The sequence below is a fragment of the Lucilia sericata genome, unplaced genomic scaffold, assembly GCF_015586225.1.
Source record: "Lucilia sericata isolate MDLA Ls3-8-SP2 unplaced genomic scaffold, ASM1558622v1 Contig003372F_arrow, whole genome shotgun sequence".
Taxonomy (NCBI): Eukaryota; Metazoa; Arthropoda; class Insecta; order Diptera; family Calliphoridae; genus Lucilia; species Lucilia sericata.
Genome location: NW_023996840.1, coordinates 3,806 through 29,089, shown reverse-complemented (window position 1 = coordinate 29,089; position 25,284 = coordinate 3,806). Strand labels below are relative to the sequence as shown.

Sequence of the window (25,284 nt, the reverse complement as noted above, 5' to 3'; positions counted from 1 at the left end):
GAACGAACGAACGAACGAACGAACGAACGAACGAACGAACGAACGAACGAACGAACGAAACGAACGAACGAACGAACGAACGAACGAACGAACGAAACGAACGAACGAACGAACGAACGAACGAACGAACGAACGAACGAACGAACGAACGAAAAGAACGAACGAACGAAGAACGAACGAACGAACGAAACGAACGAACGAACGAAACGAACGAACGAACGAACGAAGAACGAACGAACGAACGAACGAACGAACGAACGAACGAACGAACGAACGAACGAACGAACGAACGAACGAACGAACGAACGAACGAACGAACGAACGAAACGAACGAACGAACGAAAAACGAACGAACGAACGAACGAACGAACGAACGAAACGAACGAACGAACGAACGAACGAACGAAAGAACGAACGAACGAACGAAACGAACGAACGAACGAACGAAACGAACGAACGAACGAACGAAAACGAACGAACGAACGAACGAACGAACGAGAAAACGAACGAACGAACGAACGAACGAACGAACGAAACGAACGAACGAACGAACGAACAACGAACGAACGAACGAACGAACGAACGAACGAAACGAACGAAACTGAACGAACGACGAACGAACGAACGAACGAACGAACGAACTAACGAACGAACGAACGAACGAACGAACGAACGAACGAACGAACGAACGAACGAACGAACGAAGAACGAACTAACGAACGAACGAACGAACGAACTAACGAACGAAGAACGAACGAACTGAACGAACAACGAAACGAACGAACGAACGAACGAACGAACGAACTAACGAACGAACGAACGAACGAACGAACGAACGAACGAACGAACGAACGAACGAACGAACGAACGAACGAACGAACGAACTGAACGAACGAACGAACGCAACGAACGAACCGAACGAACTAACGAACGAACTGAACTAACGATACCTAACGAACGAAGAATCGAACGAACGAACGAACGAACTGAACGAACTAACTAACTAACTAACGAACTAACTAACTAACTATACTAACTAACAACGAACGACTAAAACTAACAACGAACGAAAGAACTAAAACTAACGAACGAACAAACTAACTAACTAACTAACTAACTAACTAACTAACTAACTAACTAACTAACTAACTAACTAACTAACTAACTAACTAACTAAACTAACTAGTTAATACCGAAGTTAATATCGAAAATTCGAAGTTAATTTCGAAAATTATCGAATGTAATGTTCGAAAAATTCGAAGTTAATTTAAAAAATTTTCGAATATTTCGAACTTCAAAAATTTTCATAATTTTCTTGCAAAAGTGTTCGAAAATTCGAAGTTAATTGCGAATTTACATTTTTGGCTTAAAACCACTTTTATTACATACTTAACTCAAGTTTATTAAAATAAAGTTAAAATTCTTTGTTATTATACTTTTTAATGTACGAAAATATTCAAAATTTAAAATTTTTAAAATTTCTTTTTTTCCAAAAATTTTTATTTATATTGATTTTAAAAATTATTTTCTTTTTTAAAATTGCGAAATCTTTTTTTTTGGGAGTTTTATGGGCAGTTTTCCAATATCTTTTTGTAGAGTCTGTTTTGCCAGTTAATTGCATTTGTCAATAATTACAACTCTGTGTATACATATTAACAAAACTCAATAATGATCATTATCATGTTTATCTTCGTTATTATTTCTTAATAAAATGATATTTGTGGTTGTTGCTTTCTGTTGTTTTTGGGAGAAATAAAATTAACAAAAATTTCTCACACATTTTTTTTTTTTTTTTGATTTTGAAAATAAAAGAGTGTTAAAAATACTCATAGTTAATTGTTGTTGTTTTTGTTGTTTTCTTTAGGAGGTATTTTTTTTTTTTAGGCGAACAAAGCTGGGCTTTGTTAGTAAAATTATAAAAAACTAACAGTTGCAACTGTTCCCACTACTAGTTGGATATTAAAGCTTAAAGTGAACGAACGGTTTTTTCGAAACGTAACGGAATAAACGATTTTTATATAGAAAAAGAGAAAAAAAAAAAATTAAAAAAAAATTGTTTGTTTATAATCAAAAATAAAGGTGTGTTTGATAAGAAAAAATTTGGAAAAAATTTTTAAAAATTTGTTAAGGATTTGTTTGATTTTGAAATTTTTTAAAAGAAAAAATATTCACAAAAAAATGAAAGAAAAACAAAAAATTATGCAATATTTTGTTGTTGTAAGCTGTAGCGAAAAAAAACAAGTTTTATTAAAATAAAACCAAAAGTTTAAACAAAAAAAATTTAACCTAAATTTTGTAATTAAAAAAAAACAAAAGAGTGGAGGGTTAAAAAATTATAAATAACTTAAAATAAATATTTTTTAAAAAACTACTTTTTTTTAATAAAAATTCCTTTTCAAAAAAAGCAAAAAACAAAAATTTTATTTTAAAATAAAAGTGTTTTTTTTTTTGTCTTTCTCCCATTCACCACATAATTCTCATACCAAAAACCAACAAAATCCAATAAATAAAAACAACAACAATAACATTAACAGGTTTTTTTGAAAATTGTTGCTTTTTTTGAAAAAAAAAAAATATTCATCATACATTTTAAAAATCAAAACAAAAACAAACTCGTTTAAAAAATAAATAAAAAAACACATCAAGCCCAACTTAACTGTGTACAAAAACCAACTACAACAACAGTAATTAAACATGTATGAAACAATAATAACAACAACTACTACATATCACTAAAAATGTAAATAAAAAAAAAAAACAACAACTCCTCAGAATTCAACTCGTTTTTATTTTTTGCTTTTTTTTTATTACCAATCAAACGTACGAGCCTCCTTCGCCAATTTTTATAATAATCGTGTACGAACAAACAACAACAGCAACTACATTTAAACAACACCTGCATAATAGAATAATAATAATAACAACAACAACCATAACTAAATTACTATTACATCAATCTAACTATCAAAAGCAGAGCTGCCAGATTTGATGAATTTTCAAAATAGCTTTTCTATAAGAAAATTTTCTAAAGAATCTTTTCTTAAAGAAAAATTTCTTAAGAAACTTTTCTAGAAGAAAACTTTTTAAAAAAAACTTTTTTAAAAAAAACTTTTTTATAAGAAAACTTTTTAAAAAAACCTTTTCTAGAAGAAAACTTTCCAAAGAAACTTTTCTAGAAGAAAACTTTCTAAAGAAACTTTTCTAAAAGAAAAATTTCTAAAGAAATTTTTTTACAAGAAAACTTTTTAAAGAAACTTTTCTATAAGAAAACTTTTAAAAGAAAACTTTTCTAGAAGAAAACTGTTAAAGAAACTTTTCTAGAAGAAAATTTAGTTAGTTAGTTAGTTAGTTAGGTTAGTTAGTTAGTAGTTAGTTAGTTAGTTAGTTAGTTAGTTAGTTAGTTAGTTAGTTAGTTAGTTAGTTAGTTAGTTAGTTAGTTAGTTAGTTAGTTTAGTTAGTTAGTTAGTTAGTTAGTTAGTTAGTTAGTTAGTTAGTTAGTTAGTTAGTTAGTAGTTAGTTAGGTTAGTTAGTTAGTTAGTTAGTTAGTTAGTAGTTAGTTAGTTAGTTAGTTAGTTAGTTAGTTAGTTAGTTAGTTAGTTAGTTAGTTAGTTAGTTAGTTAGTTAGTAGTTAGTTAGTTAGTTAGTTAGTTAGTTAGTTAGTTAGTAGTTAGTTAGTTAGTTAGTAGTTAGTTAGTTAGTTAGTTAGTTAGTTAGTTAGTTAGTTAGTTAGTTAGTTAGTTAGTTAGTTAGTTAGTTAGTTAGTTAGTTAGTTAGTTAGTTAGTTAGTTAGTTAGTTAGTTAGTAGTTAGTTAGTTAGTTAGTTAGTTAGTTAGTTAGTTAGTTAGTTAGTTAGTTAGTTAGTTAGTTAGTTAGTTAGTTAGTTAGTTAGTTAGTTAGTTAGTTAGTTAGTAGTTAGTTAGTTAGTTAGTTAGTTAGTTAGTTAGTTAGTTAGTTAGTAGTAGTTAGTTAGTTAGTTAGTTAGTTAGTTAGTTAGTAGTTAGTTAGTTAGTTAGTTAGTTAGTTAGTTAGTTAGTTAGTTAGTTAGTTAGTTAGTTAGTAGTTAGTTAGTTAGTTAGTTAGTTAGTTAGTTAGTTAGTTAGTTAGTTAGTTAGTTAGTTAGTTAGTTAGTTAGTTAGTTAGTTAGTTAGTTAGTTAGTTAGTTAGTTAGTTAGTTAGTTAGTTAGTTAGTTAGTTAGTTAGTTAGTTAGTTAGTTAGTTAGTTAGTTAGTTAGTTAGTTAGTTAGTTAGTTAGTTAGTTAGTTAGTTAGTTAGTTAGTTAGTTAGTTAGTTAGTTAGTTAGTTAGTTAGTTAGTTAGTTAGTTAGTTAGTTAGTTAGTTAGTTAGTTAGTTAGTTAGTTAGTTAGTTAGTTAGTTAGTTAGTTAGTTAGTTAGTTAGTTAGTAGTTAGTTAGTTAGTTAGTTAGTAGTTAGTTAGTTAGTTAGTTAGTTAGTTAGTTAGTTAGTTAGTTAGTTAGTTAGTTAGTTAGTTAGTTAGTTAGTTAGTTAGTTAGTTAGTTAGTTAGTTAGTTAGTTAGTTAGTTAGTTAGTTAGTTAGTTAGTTAGTTAGTTAGTTAGTTAGTTAGTTAGTTAGTTAGTTAGTTAGTTAGTTAGTTAGTTAGTTAGTTAGTTAGTTAGTAGTTAGTTAGTTAGTTAGTTAGTTAGTTAGTTAGTTAGTTAGTTAGTTAGTTAGTTAGTTAGTAGTTAGTTAGTTAGTTAGTTAGTTAGTTAGTTAGTTAGTAGTTAGTTAGTTAGTTAGTTAGTTAGTTAGTTAGTTAGTTAGTTAGTTAGTTAGTTAGTTAGTTAGTTAGTTAGTTAGTTAGTTAGTAGTTAGTTAGTTAGTTAGTTAGTAGTTAGTTAGTTAGTTAGTTAGTTAGTTAGTTAGTTAGTTAGTTAGTAGTTAGTTAGTTAGTAGTTAGTTAGTTAGTTAGTTAGTTAGTTAGTTAGTTAGTTAGTTAGTAGTTAGTTAGTTAGTTAGTTAGTTAGTTAGTTAGTTAGTTAGTTAGTTAGTTAGTTAGTTAGTTAGTTAGTTAGTTAGTTAGTTAGTTAGTTAGTTAGTTAGTTAGTTAGTTAGTTAGTTAGTTAGTTAGTTAGTTAGTTAGTTAGTTAGTTAGTTAGTTAGTTAGTTAGTTAGTTAGTTAGTTAGTTAGTTAGTTAGTTAGTTAGTTAGTTAGTTAGTTAGTTAGTTAGTTAGTTAGTTAGTTAGTTAGTTAGTTAGTTAGTTAGTTAGTTAGTTAGTTAGTTAGTTAGTTAGTAGTTAGTTAGTAGTTAGTTAGTAGTTAGTTAGTTAGTTAGTTAGTTAGTAGTTAGTTAGTTAGTTAGTTAGTTAGTAGTTAGTTAGTTAGTTAGTTAGTTAGTTAGTTAGTTAGTTAGTTAGTTAGTAGTAGTTAGTTAGTTAGTTAGTTAGTTAGTTAGTTAGTTAATTAGTTTCTAAATTATGATCTCTGAAATTTGTTAATATCATCTGGCAGCCCTGTTTTTAACATTACATGTTTAATTGATTTATTGAATTTTCAGTGTTTCACGTTCCTCTCTATCTCCCTCTCCTACTATTGCTGTTCGACATACTCCCCTGTTTTATTGCCTTAATACAGTGCGGGGGGTTCTGTGATTGAAGTGTGTGTGTGTCTGAAGTATTTCTATCTAACTTTCGTGTGTGTGATTGTTTTATTAAAAGCCGCCAAAATTGGTCGTCTTACGAAAACTTCATTTGTTTTAAGTGACCTCAGGGTAAGTTATAAAATAAATTTAGATTTAAAACATTTTATTTTATAAAATTTTTATTCGATTTGAAAGTTTGTTCAAGGATTTGAATAAAAAACTTGAAATAAATTAGAGAAACAATAACAAATATATAGAGCAATGATAGAAAAAAAAACACCTTCTAAAAAGTCTATAGGAAATGTTGGGGTACAAATACCCTTCACGAAAGACATTTAAAGGTCTTAGGCAGAAACTTGAAAAAAAACTTGTCAAAAATATGTTAATTCGTTATGTCAATTATTTGACAATATTTTACATTAGAACTATATATGTACATATGTCTACTCCAGACTATAGCCTAGACAATAGACTACACTGCAGTGCAAACTATTTACTAGACTATAGAGGACTAGACAATAGACTGTAGTACAGACTAGAAACATCAGTCCAGATTTTAGAATGGACTAGACTATAATCCAGAATATAGAGTATACTACAGTCCAGACTATATAACAGAGTATAGTTCAAACTATGGAATAGTCTATAGTTCTGACTATAGAACTATAGACTAGTTCAGATTATAGAATAGTCTATAGTTCAGACTATGGTCATGATTATAAAGTAGACTACGGTCCACAATATAAGATAGACTGTAGAACAGACTGTAATTCAATATTATAGAACAGACTATAGTCCAGAAGATACTGTAATCCATATTATAGAGCAAATTATATATAATCCAGACTATAGAGCAAACCAAAGTCTAGACTATAGAGTATACTATAGTTCAAACTATAGAGTATACTATTGTTCAGATTACAGTCCGGATTATAGACGACGGCCCAGATTATAGAGTAGAATAAAGTTTAGACTGTAGACTAGACTAAAGTTCAGACTATAGACTAAACTATAGTCCAGGCTATAGACTAGACTATAGTCCAGACTATAGACTGAACAGACTATAGACTAGACTATAGTCCAGATTATAAACTAGACTATAGCCCAGACTATTGACCAGATTATAGACTAGGCTATAGTCCACACTATAGACTAGACTATAGTCCAGACAATAGACTTCACTGTACTACAGTCCAGACTATAGTCTGGACTATGTTCTAGTCGAACGACTAGTCTATTGTCTGGCCTATAGTCTAGTCTATTGTCTGGACTATAGTCTATTGTCTAGTCTATTATTCTAGTCTATAGTTTGGGCAATAGAGCGGACTACATACCAGACTATAGAGCTGAATAGGGTCCAAACTATAGAGAATATTATAGACTAAACTATAGTGTAGACAATAGACTAGAATATAGGCCAGACTATATACTATAGACTAGACTATTGTCTGTCCTATACTATATACTATAGACTAGACTATGGTCTGTCCTATATTGTAGTATATTGTCTGGACTATAGTCTACTCTATAGTGTGGACTATATTCTGTTGTATAGTCAGGTCTGTAGACTGATTTATAGACCAATATGAACCAGACTACCAATTTGGAAATTTTCCAGAGAAGGGAAAATACCAATCTTAAGAAATTCCTTTTTTTACATGTTTATGAAAGTAAAATGACTAATTGTCTTTTGAAATCTATAACCATTTGGGGAATTTCTAACTTCCGCTTCAGATCGATTTCATTTAATTTTATGCCAATTGAACAATAATCTTGTTTTAGCTATTATAAGTCAGTCTTTCGCTATTTTTTTTTTCGAATAATTTAATAATTTATGGCGATTTTTTTTGTATTTCTAACTCATGATTATTATTATTAATGCCTGTCAAGTGTCAAATGTAAGTAGAAGTTTAATTAATTGTATATGTTTAAGAAAAAAGAGGGTAATATATCAAGTTTTTTTTTTTTTGTTATTTGGGGAATAAATATTATTTTCAAAATATTGTCTAGTTTTAAAGAATAATTATATTAATTAGTGACAAGTCTTTGGTTTATTAAAATTATAATTTGTTGCAGTTTCAGGGTAAATGTTACAAAGTTTTTATTTAATTGTGGTAAAAAGTTTTTATTGTAAGCAAAACAATTGTTTTCTTAACCATGAAAAATCTGAAAAAAGCTAAATTTGAGAAGTTGCTTTGAAAAAAAGTGTGGTTAACTTGAAAGAATTTCGTTTTAATTTTAAGACTTTGAGTATTTTATATAAATTATAGGGCTGAAGATATTTGTAAGAAATTTTCTTTAATTTATAGCCGAACGTGTGCTTTAACATAGAAAATTTTCAGAAAATTTTTATTTAAATAATTATCAAAGTTATTTAAAAAAAAAATAAAATTTAGTAAAATTTCAACTTGAAAATTTTTCAAATTTAAACTTAAATTTCTTTAAAAGTAAAAGAGATAATGAAGTTTTTTTTAATAGTTTTATTTATATAAGACACTACTTTCATTTAATATAACAAATCATTTCAGAAATAAGTTTCTTATTTTTTATTTCCTAAAAAAAGTAATAACAACTTAAATTTCTCCTTTTAGTTTACAACTTTGAGCAATTTTTTAAATTTTTTGGCTAGAGATAATTGAAAGGATTCTTTTTTTAATTAAAGCTTTAGTTAAAGTCTTTTTTAGAAAATTGTTTAAAAATTTTTAATTTGTTAAATAACAAAGTTATTAACAAAAATTAAAAACAAATAAAATTTTTTTATTAAAAAATTTTCAAATTCGATCCTAAATATATTTGATATAAAGAAAGTTTATGCCAATATAAAAAAATATTTATATTTATAACAACAACTACTTTCATATAAGTTTAAAATCCTGTTTAATTTAGAATAAAAATTCAAAGTTTTAGAGTATTTTATATAAAATTAAACGCTAGTTTGTTTGCACTATTATTACAACATGTAATAATCTCTTTGTTTTCTCTCTATCTCTCTCTATCTCTCTTTTACAATTATAAATACAGAAAGCTTTTTAAGCATGCGCAAATATTATTTAATAGAAATCTAAACAACTGAAAACCAAAAGTATTTTTCTAGTAAATATACTAAGCAAACCTATTAATGATGATGAATTGTGGGCTTTTTTACTAACAAAACTATAGACCAAAATTTAAAAAAAAAGCTCTTGTCTACTCAAACTCCACAAGTATTTATAGCTTGGAATGTGGGTCATGGTTAAATGTACTTAATGTTTTTAATACTATACACTTTGTAGCAATTCAACTACTTATACTGGCATAAACTGGCTCAAACTAAATCAAACAAATCATTTTTTTGTTAGAAATATTTAACAAAATAATATTTCAAAATTTTTTGTAAAACTTAAAACTTTTCTCTGAGTTGTTTTTCACATCAACAATTACTTTTTTGTAAGCCGGGATTTTTTAAATAATCTTTTTAAGTTGGGTGTTGGGTCTCATCTTATAAATTCTTTTTAAAAAAAAAATTAACACCTGTTTTAATTTGAAATTTAAACAATAAATTATTAAACTTGTAAAAAATGTTTGCCCCTCCTCCTTTTGAAATGAACACAATTAAAGGCTTAAAATATTTAAACAATCAAATTCATTGACTTTAGAAATATGTTTCGTTGTACTTAACAGATTTAAGAAAATGATTAACCAAAACAAAAAAAAAAAAAAAAACACCAAACTCATGACAAGTATTTTCAACACAAAAATATTGTCAAGAGATTAATAAAAAGCCTCCAACAGCTAAATAAATTTAGGAATTACATGACAACAATTTTTCAAACACAATGGGTCTAAAGTCTTGAGTATAGACCAGTATATAGTCCTAATTATAAAACATTCTAGAGTCTTGACTATAGAGTCTTGATCATAGAGCATTCTATAGTCTTGACAATATAGTAGTATATAGTCTTGCCTATAGAATAGTCTATAGTCTTGAGTATAGAGCAGTCTATAGTCCTGACTATAGAGCAGTCTATAATCTCGAGTATAGAGCAGTCTATAGTCTTGACTACAGAGCAGTTTATAATCTTGACTATAGAGCAGTCTATAATCTTGACTATAGAGCAGTCTATAGTCTTGACTATAGAGCAGTCCATAGTCTTGTCTAGGCTTGACTAAAAAGCAATCTATAGTCTTGTCTATAGAGCAGTCTATAGTCTTGGCTACAGAGCAGTATATATTCTTGACTACAGAGCAGTTTATAATCTTGACTATATAGAGTCTATATAGAGCAGTATATAGTCTTGAGTATAGAGAAGTCAATAATAGTCTTGACTATAGAGCAGTCTATAATCTTGATCACAGAGCAGTCCAAAGTCTTGGCTACAGAGCAGTCTATAGTCTTGACTATAAAGCAGTCAATAGTCTTGACTATTAAGCAGTCAATAGTCTTGACTATAGAGCAGTCTATAACTTTGACTATAGAGTAGTCTATAGTCTGGACTATAGAGTAGTCTATAATCTTGACTATAGAGCAGTCTATAGTCTTGACTATAGAGCAATCTATTGTCCTGACTATAAAGCAGCATAGTCTGCACTATAGAGCAGTCTATAGTCTTGACTATATAGCAGTCTTTAGACTTGATTAAAGACCAATCTATAGTCTTGACTGTAGAGCAGCCTATAGACTTGATTAAAGACCAATCAATAGTCTTGACTATAGAGCAGCATAGTCTGCACTATAGATCAGTCTATAGAATTGACTATAGAGCAGTCTATAGTCTTGACTATAGAGCAGTCTATAGTCTTGACTATAGAGCAGTCTATAGTCTGGACTATACAGCAGTCCATAGTCTGGACTATACAGCAGTCTATAGTATTGACTATACAGCAGTCTATAGTCTTGATAATAGATCAGTCTATTTTCTTGATAATAGATCAGTCTATTGTCTTGATAATAGATCAGTCTATTGTCTTGATAATAGATCAGTCTGTAGTCTTGACTATAGAGCAGTCTATGGTCTTGCCTATAGAGCAGTATATAGTCTTGACTATAGTCTTGGCTATAAAGTAGTTTTTAGTCTTAACTGTAGAGCTATTTATAGTCTATAGACTAGACTAGACTAGACTATAGACTAGTCTATAGTCTAGTCTATAGTCTAGTCTATAGTCTAGTCTATAGTCTAGCCTATAGTCTAGTCTAGTCTAGTCAAGTCTAGTCTAGCCAAGTCTAGTCTAGTCTACTCTAGTCTAGTTTAGTCTAGTCTAGTCTATAGTCTAATCTAGTCTAGTCTATAGTCTAGTCTATAGTCTAGTCTATAGTCTAGTCTATAGTCTAGTCTATAGTCTAGTCTATAGTCTAGTCTATAGTCTAGTCTATAGTCTAGTCTATAGTCTAGTCTATAGTCTAGTCTATAGTCTAGTCTATAGTCTAGTCTATAGTCTAGTCTATAGTCTAGTATATAGTCTAGTCTATAGTCTAGTCTATAGTCTAGTCTATAGTCTAGTCTATAGTCTAGTCTATAGTCTAGTCTATAGTCTAGTCTATAGTCTAGTCTATAGTCTAGTCTATAGTCTAGTCTATAGTCTAGTCTATAGTCTAGTCTATAGTCTAGTCTATAGTCTAGTCTATAGTCTAGTCTATAGTCTAGTCTATAGTCTAGTCTATAGTCTAGTCTATAGTCTAGTCTATAGTCTAGTCTATAGTCTAGTCTATAGTCTAGTCTATAGTCTAGTCTATAGTCTAGTCTATAGTCTAGTCTATAGTCTAGTCTATAGTCTAGTCTATAGTCTAGTCTATAGTCTAGTCTATAGTCTAGTCTATAGTCTAGTCTATAGTCTAGTCTATAGTCTAGTCTATAGTCTAGTCTATAGTCTAGTCTATAGTCTAGTCTATAGTCTAGTCTATAGTCTAGTCTAGTCTAGTCTATAGTCTAGTCTATAGTCTAGTCTATAGTCTAGTCTATAGTCTAGTCTATAGTCTAGTCTATAGTCTAGTCTATAATCTAGTCTATAGTCTAGTCCATAGTCTAGCCTAGTCTAGTCGAGTCTAGAGTCTAGTCTATAGTTTTGTCTATAGTCTAGTCTATAGTTAATTAATTTTCTTATTAAAAATCATTTAAAAATTATGAATATTTTTAAAAATTTAACAAAATTCTATATAATTTCATCAGATTTTTATGACTAATTCGTTAATAAACGTCATCTGCAATTAGTAATTTAATAACTTTCAGTTTTTTTAAAAACAAACTAATGCTATTTTCAACAAAATATTTCTCATAATTTATTAACGATAATTAAGTAATGTCAAATTTAAATTTTATTTTAAACAACAACAATTTTATTCCCACACTTTAAAAAAAATTGATAAAAAATTCTCATCAACAAAAAATTGTTGTAATTCGTATGTAAATTAATGCAAAAAAAATTAAGAAAAATCTAGAAAATTTATTTAAGTCATTAAAACCATGTCTAGAGATCAATCTTTATCTTTAGCCTGTTGCTGTTGAAAAATAATTAAAATTTTATTTATTATTCATTCTATTATTCTATTGTAACTCACATGAGCCATTAAATTTATAGTCTATTATTCTATTAAGTATTATTTAATGTTTTTTGTATAGGAACCGAAAATTTATTTAAAGTAATTTCAGTTTAATTTCAAATCTTTAGTTAAAAAAAAAATAGACAATTACCTTAAAACTGATCAAGGTAACGGCGGGGGTTTCTAAGGGAAATAAATTTAGATTTGATTCATAACAGTCATCATCAATATGTCCCTCAATAATTTGTTTTACATTCGATTTTTGTTTTATTTGATTTAATGTTTAAATTAAATGCACTAATAATAAATAATGATTTCTGGTTTTATTTGTTAACAATATTATAGGAAATCAAATTAAATATTTTTTTATTTAATTACTAACATAAACATGATTTATAACGCTTTTGAAAATTTTGAGAAATATTTAAAAGCTAAAACTTTTTTAAAAACTAATTCAAGCTGGACTATAGTCGAGTATATAATCTGTAGCCTGGACTATAATCTATAGTCTGCACTATAATCTATAGTGTGGAATATAGTCTATAGTATGGACTATAGTCTACAGTCTGGAATAGTCTTTAGTCTGGATTATAGTCTATAGTCTTGACCATAGTCTATAGTCTGGACTATAGTCAATAGTCTGGACTATACTCTGAACTATAGTATATAATCTGGATTATAGTCTATAGTCTGGACTATAGTGTATAGTCTGTAGTCTGGATTATAGTCTATAGTCTGGACTATAGTCTATAGTCTGGACTAAAGTCTGTAGTCTGGACTATAGTCTATAGTCTGGACTATAGTCTGTATTCTGGACTATAGTCTGTAGTCTGGACTATATTCTGTAGTCTGGACTATAGTCTATAGTCTGGACTATAGTCTATAGTCTGGACTATAGTCTATAGTCTGGACTATAGTCTGGACTAAAGTCTGTAGTCTGGACTATAGTCTGTAGTCTGGACTATAGTCTATAGTCTGGACTTTAGTCTGTATTCTGGACTATAGTCTGTAGTCTGGACTATATTCTGTAGTCTGGACTATAGTCTATAGTCTAGTGTATAGTCAGGACTATAGTCTGGACTATAGTCTATAGTCTAGTGTATAGTCAGGGCTATAGTCTGGACTATAGTCTATAATCTGGACTATAGTCTATAATCTGAACTATAGTCTATAGTCTGGACTATAGTCCACACCATAGACTATAGTCTGGACTGCAGTCTATAATCTGGAATATAGAATATTATGTGGACTATATTGTGTAATATGCTCTGAACTATAGACTATTGCCTGGTATATAGTCTAATATCTGCACTATAGTCTTGATTATAATTTAGTCTAGGATTTAAACTATATTCTATAGTCTACACTGTTATCAAGCCTATAGTGTGGACCGTAGTCGGGACTACTATATAGGCTAAACTACGGACCAAAAATTAAATTGAATTTACAATATATTTTTATAGAAAATAGACCTTCCAAATTATTGTAATCTCTTCTAACAATATTTTTAATTTTGCAGGACGACGACATGGGTTTCGGTTCACGCATGGACTGCTGCGGGCAGTTTGTCAAATACAGTTTATTCGTTTCGAATTTTATTATATTTGTAAGACCATTTCATTTCAAAAAAATTGTATCAATTTAAATAAATTTCATTTCTTTAGGTGGGCGGTGCTACTGTTTTTTGCTTAAGTTTATGGACCTTGGTCGATCGTAGTTTTATGAATGAGTTATTGGGCACAAATCTATTTTCGGGAGCCGTCTATGTTCTACTCGTTACCTCGGTGGCCATATGTTTGTTATCGTTTTTGGGTTGTGTGGGAGCGGGCAAAGAGGTTAAGTGTCTACTGTTAACGGTGAGTTGGAAAATAACCTATAGTATGGACTATAACTTTAAATATTTCTTAAAATTTTTCTTAATTCCATTAGTACTTTATCATTGTGGCCCTGGTGTTTGTGACCATGTTAATCGGCGGTATTTTGGGCTATGTATTTCGTGAAAGGGTCCAGCAGACCATGCGACAGGTTTGATTAAAATTTTCAAATCTTGAAATCCATATTAATTATTTTCTTTCGAAATTTTCCTTCCCCAGGAAATGCGCTCCTCCATGGCTCTATATGGCAGCCGTCGTGACATTACCCAGGCCTGGGATCAAACTCAAGAACGTCTTCAGTGCTGTGGTGTTGACACCTGGCATGACTGGAATCGTTTTGGTCCCATACCCGAGTCATGCTGTCAGGAAATCTTTGGGGGTCAACGTAAAGAGTGTACTATATTCCCTACTATAACGAATCTATACAGCCAGGGATGTTTGTATGTTACCTCGAATTTTATTAGAGATCATGCGGCCATTATAGGAGGTACCTCAATAGCGGTGGCTATAATAATGGTAAGTTTGCGGGAGAAGTCAATACTGAGAGTATGGGAATACAATTTTTGTTTATTTTTTTCAGATCTTTGGCATGGTCTTCTCTTGTCTTCTATTTAACATGATTGAATAGTCAAGATTTAAGTATTTTTTTGGTATTGCGCTCTCTATGTTAAATTTTTGAAAAAATATTTCATAATTTGTAAAAAATTTAGTTTACTTTTGTTAAAAAATCGGATGAAATCTTTTATCTGTTCAAAATACCTTATAAAATGTAAGATAGGTAATTCTATGCTTGTCTATAGTTCAGATTATAGTCTTGTTAATAGTCCAGAATATAGACTTGTCTACAGTCCAGATTATAGATTTGTCCATAGTCCCGATTATAGACTTGTCTATAGTCCAGTTTATGGATTTGTCTCTTCTCCAGATTATGGACTTGTCTATAGTCCAGACTATAGAAGACTATAGACTAACTAGACTAGACTATAGACTAGACTATAGACTAGACTATAGACTAGACTATAGACTAGACTATAGACTAGACTATAGACTAGACTATAGACTAGACTATAGACTAGACTATAGACTAGACTATAGACTAGACTATAGACTAGACTAATAGACTAGAGAAGACTATAGACTAGACTATAGACTAGACTATAGACTAGACTATAGACTAGACTATAGACTAGACTATAGACTAGACTATAGACTAGACTATAGACTAGACTATAGACTAGACTATAGACTAGACTATAGACTAGACTATAGACTAGACTATAGACTAGACTATAGACTAGACTATAGACTAGACTATAGACTAGACTATAGACTAGACTATAGACTAGACTATAGACTAGACTATAGACTAGACTATATACTAGACTATAGACTAGACTATAGACTAGACTATAGACTAGACTATAGACTAGACTATAGACTAGACTATAGACTAGACTATAGACTAGACTATAGACTAGACTATAGACTAGACTATAGACTAGACTATAGACTAGACTATAGACTAGACTGTAGACTAGACTGTAGACTAGACTATAGACTAGACTGATAGACTAGACTGTAGACTAGACTGTAGACTAGACTATAGACTAGATTATAGACTAGACTATAGACTAGACTATAGACTAGACTATAGACTAGACTAGACTATAGACTAGACTATAGACTAGACTATAGACTAGACTATAGACTATACTATAGACTAGACTATAGACTAGACTATAGACTAGACTATAGACTAGACTATAGACTAGACTATAGACTAGACTATAGACTAGACTATAGACTAGACTATAGACTAGACTATAGACTAGACTATAGACTAGACTATAGACTAGACTATAGACTAGACTATAGACTAGACTATAGACTAGACTAGACTAGACTATAGACTAGACTATAGACTAGACTATAGACTAGACTATAGACTAGACTATAGACTAGACTATAGACTAGACTATAGACTAGATTATAGACTAGACTATAGACTAGACTATAGACTAGACTATAGACTAGACTATAGACTAGACTATAGACTAGACTATAGACTAGACTATAGACTAGACTATAGACTAGACTATAGACTAGACTAGACTAGACTAGACTAGACTATAGACTAGACTATAGACTAGACTATAGACTAGACTATAGACTAGACTATAGACTAGACTATAGACTAGACTATAGACTAGACTATAGACTTGACTATAGACTAGACTATAGACTAGACTATAGACTAGACTATAGACTTGACTATAGACTAGAATATAGACTAGACTATAGACTAGACTATAGACTAGACTATAAACTAGACTATAGACTAGACTATAGACTAGACTATAAACTAGACTATAAGCTAGACTTCTCTGCTTTTGAAGAACTACTTACTTCACCCCTTATCTGTCTTGTTACTTGTCACACATTATGTTAAATTTGTTTTAATTTTGAAAAAATATTTAAAAAGAGCCTATAAATTCACAAAATTCACTGTAAATTCTTGCAAAAATAAACGGAATTTTTTAAAAACAAAATTATATTAAAGTATTATACATAATTTGTTCATATATATATTAATTAAGTTGTCATTTGTTCTTAAAATATTATTTTTTTCACTTACACATATATACATATTTATAGTAGATATAATTTATTTGTTATATCGTCTAAGTAAAATTTTTGTTAAAACTTTTTTTTGCATGTCTTGTTTGCTATTCAAAAAATTCATTTTCATTTTTTATAAAATTTAAAATAAAATAAAAAAAAAATTAATTGTTTTTAGTATTAAGTTTTAAGTTAAGAAATTCAACATAAAAAATAGTTTTTAATATTAATTGTTATTTTGAAAATAAAAAAAAAAACAAATTTCTATAAAGAAAAATTTATTAAAACCAATTTTATTTTAAAAAATTTTAAATAAAAAATATCACATTTTTTGGAAAAAGTAAATACAAAAATTTTTAGAAAATTAAACTTAATATAAAAGTTAAAAGTAAAATATTACAGGCAATTGCTGGAATCTTCCCCGCTTTTGAGGTGTCGGGAGTGCCATACCACCACTGCCAATTGCCCTGGAATCTTAAGGGATTACATCTGGCATCCGGGAAAGGTATTCTAGCGGTAGGTGTTAAGCCTAAGCGATACTCCTTGACTTCCTGAGCCAAAATTTCCACTTGCAAAGGATATAAATTGGCCAGATTATAACGTTCACAGGGATCTTTTTCAATATCGAAATAACAAGGGGCCTTGAGCGGTTGACATTTGTATATGTCCTTAGTATAATCCTCACTATTTAAGGGACATGTATGGGTGGATTGTTGTCTTAAATTTTGGATTAACTCTTTGCTTACACTTTGATCCCCTAGTGTTTGTTGAACTAAAGAATTTAATATATTTTCTTCATAATTTTTACTTAAAGGATCCATTTCATCTTGGTTAATATCCCCCAGCCAGGTGTCATATTTCCCTTCGAAGGAAGAACCATTAACATATTTTAGATTTCCTTTCATATAAGAACTGTAGCCGAAAATGTCATCATAAACATGCAAAAGTCTTCGAGGTTGGGATTCTTGAGCCTCACTTAAGGCGGGCCAAAGATTAATGCCATCTAAATTGAGATCTTCCGGTAGGGAAATATTGGCCGCAGCAGCCAAGGTGGGTAACCAATCAATGGCGTGTGATACTTGATTACTAACATAATTCTTTTGCTTTAGAAGCGGACTCCAGATTAGGGCCGCCGAACGTATGCCTCCCTCCCAGGGGGACTCTTTTTGCTAAAGGGAAAAGAAAACAACACTTTGGAAAAAAGTTTTATTAATGAAAATTGTTTAGACTTACCCCCCTAAAAGGATAATTTGAACCCATGTTACCATGAATACCCACCGTGGGGGCTCCATTATCGGAATATAATAGTATTATAGTATTATCTAAAATGCCCTTATCGGCCAAGGCCTTGACGGTCAAACCTACACTTTGATCCAAACGTGATAACATGGCTGGAACGCGGAAAAACATTATATAAACCCCTATATATTGTTAAATAAAACCCTTACCCGCATAGGCCCTTCTCTGGGGATCGGAGATGTAATCGAACTTCTCCAGTTCTTCCTCAGGAGCCTCCATGGGATTATCTTCATTTCCCGTATGAACCGCTAAATGGCTCATTAGTAAAAATAGAGGCTTTTCAACATTATGATTCCTTATAACATGTACCGCTTCTCGGGTAAACAAATCGGTGGCATAGATGCCCGACAATTCAGGGCAAGGTTCTAAATCTCGACGCATATCCAAACCGGAATAATTGCGGTTCTATAAACCAGCAAAATTAGACTAATAAAACTTGATTTCAGTTCCTTTACTTACCAACATCTTCAACGTATGATCATAGTAACCTATATAGCCCGAATAATAACCCAAATGATGATCAAAACCCCGATACAGAGGAGTCATTTCTTTGCGATAGAAACCCAAATGCCATTTACCCACTAAATAAGTAGAGTAGCCAGAATCACGGAATAACTCAGGCATTAAACGTTGATTCAAAGGAAGACCCCAGGGTTCATCGTTGACAATAACAAAATGATGCATACCTTTACAAAACAAAATGGGTCAATATGGACCTTAAAGTGAAATCGAAATCTGTCGTAATTTGTTTATATTACCTGTATGTATGGGATATTTCCCAGTTAATAAAGTCGACCTAGAGGGTGTACACAAATTGGGCACATAGTTTCTATTCAATATAATGCCATTATAGGCCAAGGCATCGATGTTGGGCGTTACCACCTGATTAGAGCCATGAAAGCTGACATCATTGAAGCCCTTTGGGCGTGGAAATTTAAATAAGAATATAGGTTTCAATAAGAGACATATTGCATTTTAAAGTTTTTGAATGAATTTGTTATAATTTAAAAAAAAATTCATGGTTACTTTTTCAAGTAACCGATTACTTCTATTAGGTAAACGCTCAAATAAACATACAATTTAGCTTAAACAGATTCTTTACCCAATTTTATTTTTTTAAGATTTTTGATGGTTACTTAAAAAAATAAGCGATTACTTTAAACGAGTAACCACTTCTTTCTTATAAATAACCATTTAAAGAAACATTAAATTGTATAAAAACACAAATTTAGATTCAAAACATACATTTTCCAAGATTTTTGATGGTTACTTTAAAAAGTAACCGTTTACTTTTAACGAATAATCGCTTATTTTCAATAAGTAACTACACAAATTAAACTATAATTCAAGCCTAAAGATAATTTTTAACAAAAAACAAGTAATATTACTAAAATTTTGATGGTTACTTTTAAAAATAACCGATTACTTTTTTTGATAACCATTTAATTTACACAAGTTTATTGAAAATTTGTACTATTTTTAAGGTTATTTACAAAAATAACAAAATAGACTAAAATATCAAATATTTTTTTAAAAAAGTAACCGATTAATTTTTCTAAGTAACCGCTTTCTACACAGAATTTCTTAAAAAACTAATAAAAATATTAATTTTATTTATAAAACTAGGTATATCATTCAAATATAAAAGAGTTTTTAAAAAAGTAACCGATTACTTTTCTTAAGTAATCGATTGTTTTTAGAAACTTTTTGGAAAATTACTTTTTGTAAGTAACCGGGTTTTTGCTTAATTCTTTATGAAACATTACTTTTTTATTTTATTTACTTTTATTTATTAACAATTTGGAAAATAAAGCATTTTTGAAAAAAGTAACCGATTACTTTTTGTAAGTAATCGGTTTTTGGTGCACAAATTTATATAAAAATCAATATAGTTTTTAATTTTATTGTTAAAAAAATATATTTTTATAAAAAATTGTGATTTTAGAAAAAAGTATTCGGTTACTTTATATAAGTAACCGGTTTTTATTAAAAAAAATTTATAAAAATCCTTATAGTTTTTTATGCTGTTAACAAAAATGTGTATTTCTTTTAAGTATTTAAGATTTTTGAAAAAAAGTAATCGGTTACTTTTTATAAAAAATCCGTAGTTTTTTATTTTATTTAGAAAACAGGTATATTTCTTCAAAATAATTTCGAGTTTAAAAAAGGAATCGGTTACTTTTTGTAAGTAACCGGTTTTTTTTGCATAAAAATTTTATATAAATCGACCTAGAATTCTATTTTATTAGCAAAATATATATTATTTTGAAAATAAGCCTTTTCTGAAAAAAGTAATCGGTTACTTTTTATAAGTAACCGGTTATTTTATAAAATTTTATTACAAATTAATCGTAACTTTTATTTTATTACGAAAAAGAAGTTTTAATTTAAAAAATTTGCGATTTGAGAAAAAAGTAATCGGTTACTTTTTATAAGTAACCGGTTTTTTTAATAAAATTTTCTTAAAAATAAGTCAAAATTTTCATTTTATTAATAAAAATTAGTAAATCTTTTAAATATTAGAAATATTTAAAAAAAAGTAACCGGTTACTTTTGATTAATAACCGTTTATTTTCAAAATTTTGGTGGAAATTATATTTAATTTTAAATTTAATTAATAAAAATGGATAATTTGTTGAATTTTTATTGATTTTTTTAAAAAAGTAACCGATTACTTTTAATTAGTAACCAGTTTTTAAGTTGTTTGTGTAAACACTATTAAAGCTTTTTTGTTGAAAAAAAGCTTTTTTTTCATACTTACCATATCATCTATTAAAATAATAACAATATGGGGTTTTTCACTTTGCTGGCGAAGCTTTCTCACTTGAGGATAATCACCACTAAAAGCAGCATCAGCTGCTGCTATACACCTTACCAAAGGTGAGTTAAAATATAATATAAATCGAAGATAAATTGTTAACAAATACCAATAACAGACATGACGACGCATGGTGGTGATGATGATGATGATTATAATAATACTGACGACGTTGTATAGTGGTCTCGTCTACAAGTTCAAGTTCATTAAAACGGGGGTTTTACCACGCACTAGTCTGGTTGTTAAGATATAAAGAAACCGGTACTATTTGTAGCGTAAAGGACTACAAAAGAAAATAAAAATGGTTTTTGGTTGTTTTTTCTCAGAATTTAGAATGAAATCGAACGGGTTTTTTTGCTGGATAAAAAGCAAAAGTTTGGTTTTTTATGATTTATTTTTAAAATAGAGGAAATGTACCACAATCTTTTAAGAGTCTTTGTGTTTTTGTTGTTAAATTATGTCAATTGTTAATTTGGGTTAAACATTATCTATATGATGGGTACTAAACTTCTTTATTTTATGAACTAATTATCAAAATTTGAAACATGCGTCTGGTGTTTAGGATCTTTTTATCATTGAAGCCATAAAGATTTCATATGAAACTTGTTCAATAACCGACTACTTGTCAAACGAAAATCTCAAGTTCAAGGTTTCCCCTAGAATCTCAACTTTAATCTATCCCGACCAAGTTTATGCGCAACAATTAAGTGTTCACACTTCCAATCATTTTACAGCATCTAACAAAACAATTAATTTCCTCCCTCTCATTTTTATAAACTTCTAAAGATTTCATTGCAACAACATTGAAGTTTTTCATCTGGTAAACGCGTTTTTTCTATGGTTACTTATTAACAATTTAAGGTTAAGGTTGTTTAAACAAAAAAAGCTCTATTGCAAGTTCTTTAAGCTGATTTTGATTGATAAGAAGTGTGAGTTGAGAAAAAAAAAAAAAAAAAAACTCCAGTCGTGTCCAATAGAATTCACGTTTTTCTAAGATTATTTTCATTAATTTTTCAACAAATAGTTTGCACTTAAATTACTTTAATTAAATTACAATTTATATGTTGTTGTATTAAGACAAATGAAATTTATTTTAATTCACATTAAAACAGGTCATGATTTTCATGTTTACATTAAAAAATATAGAAATAGTACTAACTGGGAGTTAAACATACAAAAGAATGACGAAATTTTTGATAAGAATTGCTAAATGTGAACATTTTTATTAAAAAAAAACGTAAAACTGTCAAAAGTAATCGGTTACTTTTGAAAGTAACCGCATGAAAATCCAAATTTTCATTAATATTTCCATTAAAAATTAGGTTTAAAGTTCAGTTATAAAAAATTTAAACTTATTTAATACTTCTTAACCAAAAGTAACCGGTTACTTTTTAAAGTAACCATACAAAAAATCAAGTTTTTGTTAAATATTTCTATTAATAAATTGATTTAAACATCAATTACACAAATTAAAACTAGTATTCAAAAATTTTATAAACTTTTAATTATTATTTGTCAAAAGTAACCGGTTACTTTTTGTAAGTTACCGCTTAAAAATCAATCTTATCTTTCATATTTGTTTTTAAAAACAGTTTCAAAGTTAAATTAAAAAAATCCTCCTTTTTAAGCATTACTTTCCAAAGGTAACCGTTTACTTTTATTACTAAATGCCTCAAAAACTTTTTGTAAGTAATTGTTTAGTTTGAAAGTAACCGCATGAAAATCCAATTTTTCATTAATATTTCCACTAAAAATTAGCTTTAAAGTTCAATTATAGAAGATTTAAACTTATTTAATCCTTCTTAACCAAAAATAACCGGTTACTTTTGAAAGTAACCATACAAAAATTTAGTTTTACTTAAATATTTTTATTAATAAATCGGTTTTAAACATCAATTAATTCGCTTTATTGTCACATTACAAATATTTTTTAAGCTTTTAATCATTATTTATCAAAAGTAACCGGTTACTTTTTACAAGTAACCGCACAAAAATCAAGCTTTTCTATTATATTTGTATTTAGAAATAGTTTCAAAGTTAAATTAAGAAAAATTCCCCCTTTTTAAGCATTCTTTTACAAAAGTAACCGGTTACTTTTATTAGTAAATGCCTCAAATACTTTTAAAAGTGTTACCACAACAAAATAATTTGTTAAAAGTCTAATTGCAATAATATTTAATTGTTTTACTTAATATTTATCAAAAGTAACCGGTTACTTTTGAAAGTAACCATACAAAAATCAAGTTTTTTTTTATATATATTTATTAATAAATCGGTTTAAACATCAATTAAACAAATTAAACTAGTATTTAACAATTTTTTTACACTTTTAATCATTACTTGTCAAAAGTAACCGGTTACTTTTTGCAAGTAATCGCATAAAAATCTAGCTTTTCTTTCATATTTTTATTAAAAAATAGCTTTAAAGTTAAATTAAGAAAAATTACTCCTTTTTTAAGTATTATTTTACAAAAGTAACCGGTTACTTTTATTACTAAATGCCTCAAATACTTTTAAAAGTGTTACCACAACAAAATAATTTGTTTAAAAGTCTAATACCAATAATATTTAATATTATTCAACTGTTTTTAATTAGTATTTACCAAAAGTAACCGGTTACTTTTAAAAGTAATCGTGGAATTTTTGCACTTTAACTGTTTGTTTTAATAACTTTAATGCTAAATTAATAATTTTAAACATAAAATTTAAAAAATTTTCTTTTAAAAGTAAAAATGTAAAAAGTAACCGGTTACTTTGAAAAGTAACCGTTCATTTTATTGCAGAAATTATGTTCTTAATGCTATTTTTTATTAAAATAACTTATTTTAAAGTTAAAATTTAAATAAACACTTTCAGGTTTTTAGTAATCGATTACTTTTAAAAGTAACCGTTAATTTTTTGCCAAAAATTAACTTAAAGCAAATTTTTGTTTAAAATAATTAATTTCAATGCAAAATATATAAACATTTTGTGAAAATATAAAAATGTAACCGGTTACTTTTATCAAGTACTCATTGCAATTAAGTCAGAATTTGTTATTATTTAGCTATATTTTTAATTGTAAGCAAAAAATATAAAAATTTTCTTTAAAAAAAAAACTAAAGTAATCATTTATTTTTGCAAAAGTAACCATTAGATTTATTAGGAAAATGTACTTTTTAATAAGTTATAAATGTTGCTGGACCCTTTTTAATCCAAAACCCTTAACTAATTTCTCAATTTTAAGCGATTACTTTAAAAAGTAACCGATTACTTTTCTAAAATAACCGTTTCATTTACGAATAAATTATAACTTCCCAGTGAAAACAATTTTCTTTAAACGGAATTGTAAAAATTTTAGCAATTTTGTAACTTTGAAACGGAAAGTAACCGATTACTTTTTTAAGTAACCATTAGGTTTTTGGACAATGTTCACATTTATAGATTTTTATCTACTGGTTATGTCTATTTGCCTTTAAGAAAGCTTTACAATTAAAAAAAAACACTGTTACTCTTCAAGTAACCGATTACTTTTCTTGTAAAACTAAAAAATTTAAGAAATTTTATTATTTTATCTTTTATATAAACAACTACTTTCGTTGTTTAAAGAAAGGGTTTAAAAGGGGTTAAAGTGATCGTTAGGTAACCATTAATCTAATTATTTTTATTTTCACTTTATGTTTTTGGCAATAAAAATGAGTTAAATGTATAATAATTTAATGTTTAGTTTTTTAAATTAAATTTCAACTTTTAAACATAACTACATATTTATGCAATTATCAAATGGTTTTATTTTAATACATTTATTAAATATTAATAATTTCACTAAACTTGTTTTTTTATTAATATGTTTTGCTCTAGTTTACTTTTTGCAAAGTAAACGTTTAATTTTGTTAAACAATTATTTTATCATCCCCATCGGTCACACTCAATTTGTGGTACAAAATCTCTTATTTTTCAATAATTCATATATTTTTATCATTTTTTCTTAAAACTTACTTTATCCTTTTTATTTATTATTCGTAAACTCTTTAATATTTTTATTAAGAAATCACTTTTATTTTAAAATTTTTTCTTTAATTTTTTACTAAAACCAAAACGATCCTTCTTGGTTGCTTAGCTAACAGCAACTAACTGCTGCTAAACACCAACCCCAACATTTTAACTGTTAAAACAAAATGTTAAAATCAAAACAACAGTCTGTTCATACAACAGTCAATGTTAACAGTACCAACTTAACAGCGAGCAACAAGTGTTGTTTTGGCTGCAGTTGTAAAAAATGGTTAACAAAAACAAGTTGTATTGCGAAAACAAAAACAGCAGAAAAACAACAACAACACACAGCATAAACAAAAACTAAGAAGTTGTATGGAGGGGTAGAGAGAAAATGTAAACAAAACAATGGTTTATGAATGAATAAACGTTTGATAAGAAGCGAAGAAAAAGAGAGTGAGGGAAAAGTACGAAGATGATGTAGTAAATAATTAAGTGTTAATAAAAGCTCACAGTGGGTAGATCGAAAAGAAATTTGGTAAAAATATAACTACTAACTAACTAACTAACTAACTACTAACTACTACTACT

The 25,284-nt window shown here is 28.4% G+C and overlaps 2 protein-coding genes across 2 annotated transcripts; one reads left to right on the top strand and one right to left on the bottom strand.

The window, feature by feature from the left end:
• Positions 1–5,513: 5,513 nt before the first annotated feature.
• LOC119614776 (CD151 antigen-like) lies at positions 5,514–14,934 on the top strand. Its single transcript, XM_037970883.1, has 6 exons — positions 5,514–5,726; positions 13,631–13,717; positions 13,776–13,967; positions 14,041–14,136; positions 14,205–14,501; positions 14,566–14,934. The coding sequence occupies exons 2-6, from the start codon at positions 13,640–13,642 to the stop codon at positions 14,611–14,613; spliced, it is 711 nt and encodes a 236-aa protein (XP_037826811.1). The 5' UTR covers positions 5,514–5,726; positions 13,631–13,639; the 3' UTR covers positions 14,614–14,934.
• A 2,050-nt stretch (positions 14,935–16,984) lies between these two features.
• Positions 16,985–24,815, bottom strand: LOC119614773 (arylsulfatase B-like; the record flags this gene model as incomplete). Its single annotated transcript, XM_037970881.1, has 7 exons — positions 24,700–24,815; positions 20,665–21,004; positions 18,662–18,821; positions 18,363–18,589; positions 18,053–18,308; positions 17,838–17,995; positions 16,985–17,773 (listed from the first exon to the last, which is right to left on the bottom strand). Coding segments are annotated over exons 2-7 (1,779 nt in total), but the record flags the coding sequence as incomplete, so codon positions are not given.
• Positions 24,816–25,284: the final 469 nt, after the last annotated feature.

What these genes read in the sequence shown, in the direction of transcription:
- LOC119614776 (XM_037970883.1), top strand. Translation starts at nt 13,640, where the DNA reads ATGGGTTTCGGTTCACGCATGGACTGCTGCGGGCAGTTTGTCAAATAC. An exon ending in TTTCGAATTTTATTATATTT is followed by an intron (nt 13,718 to 13,775) that starts GTAAGACCATTT and finishes TCATTTCTTTAG; the next exon opens with GTGGGCGGTGCTACTGTTTT. An exon ending in TTAAGTGTCTACTGTTAACG is followed by an intron (nt 13,968 to 14,040) that starts GTGAGTTGGAAA and finishes TAATTCCATTAG; the next exon opens with TACTTTATCATTGTGGCCCT.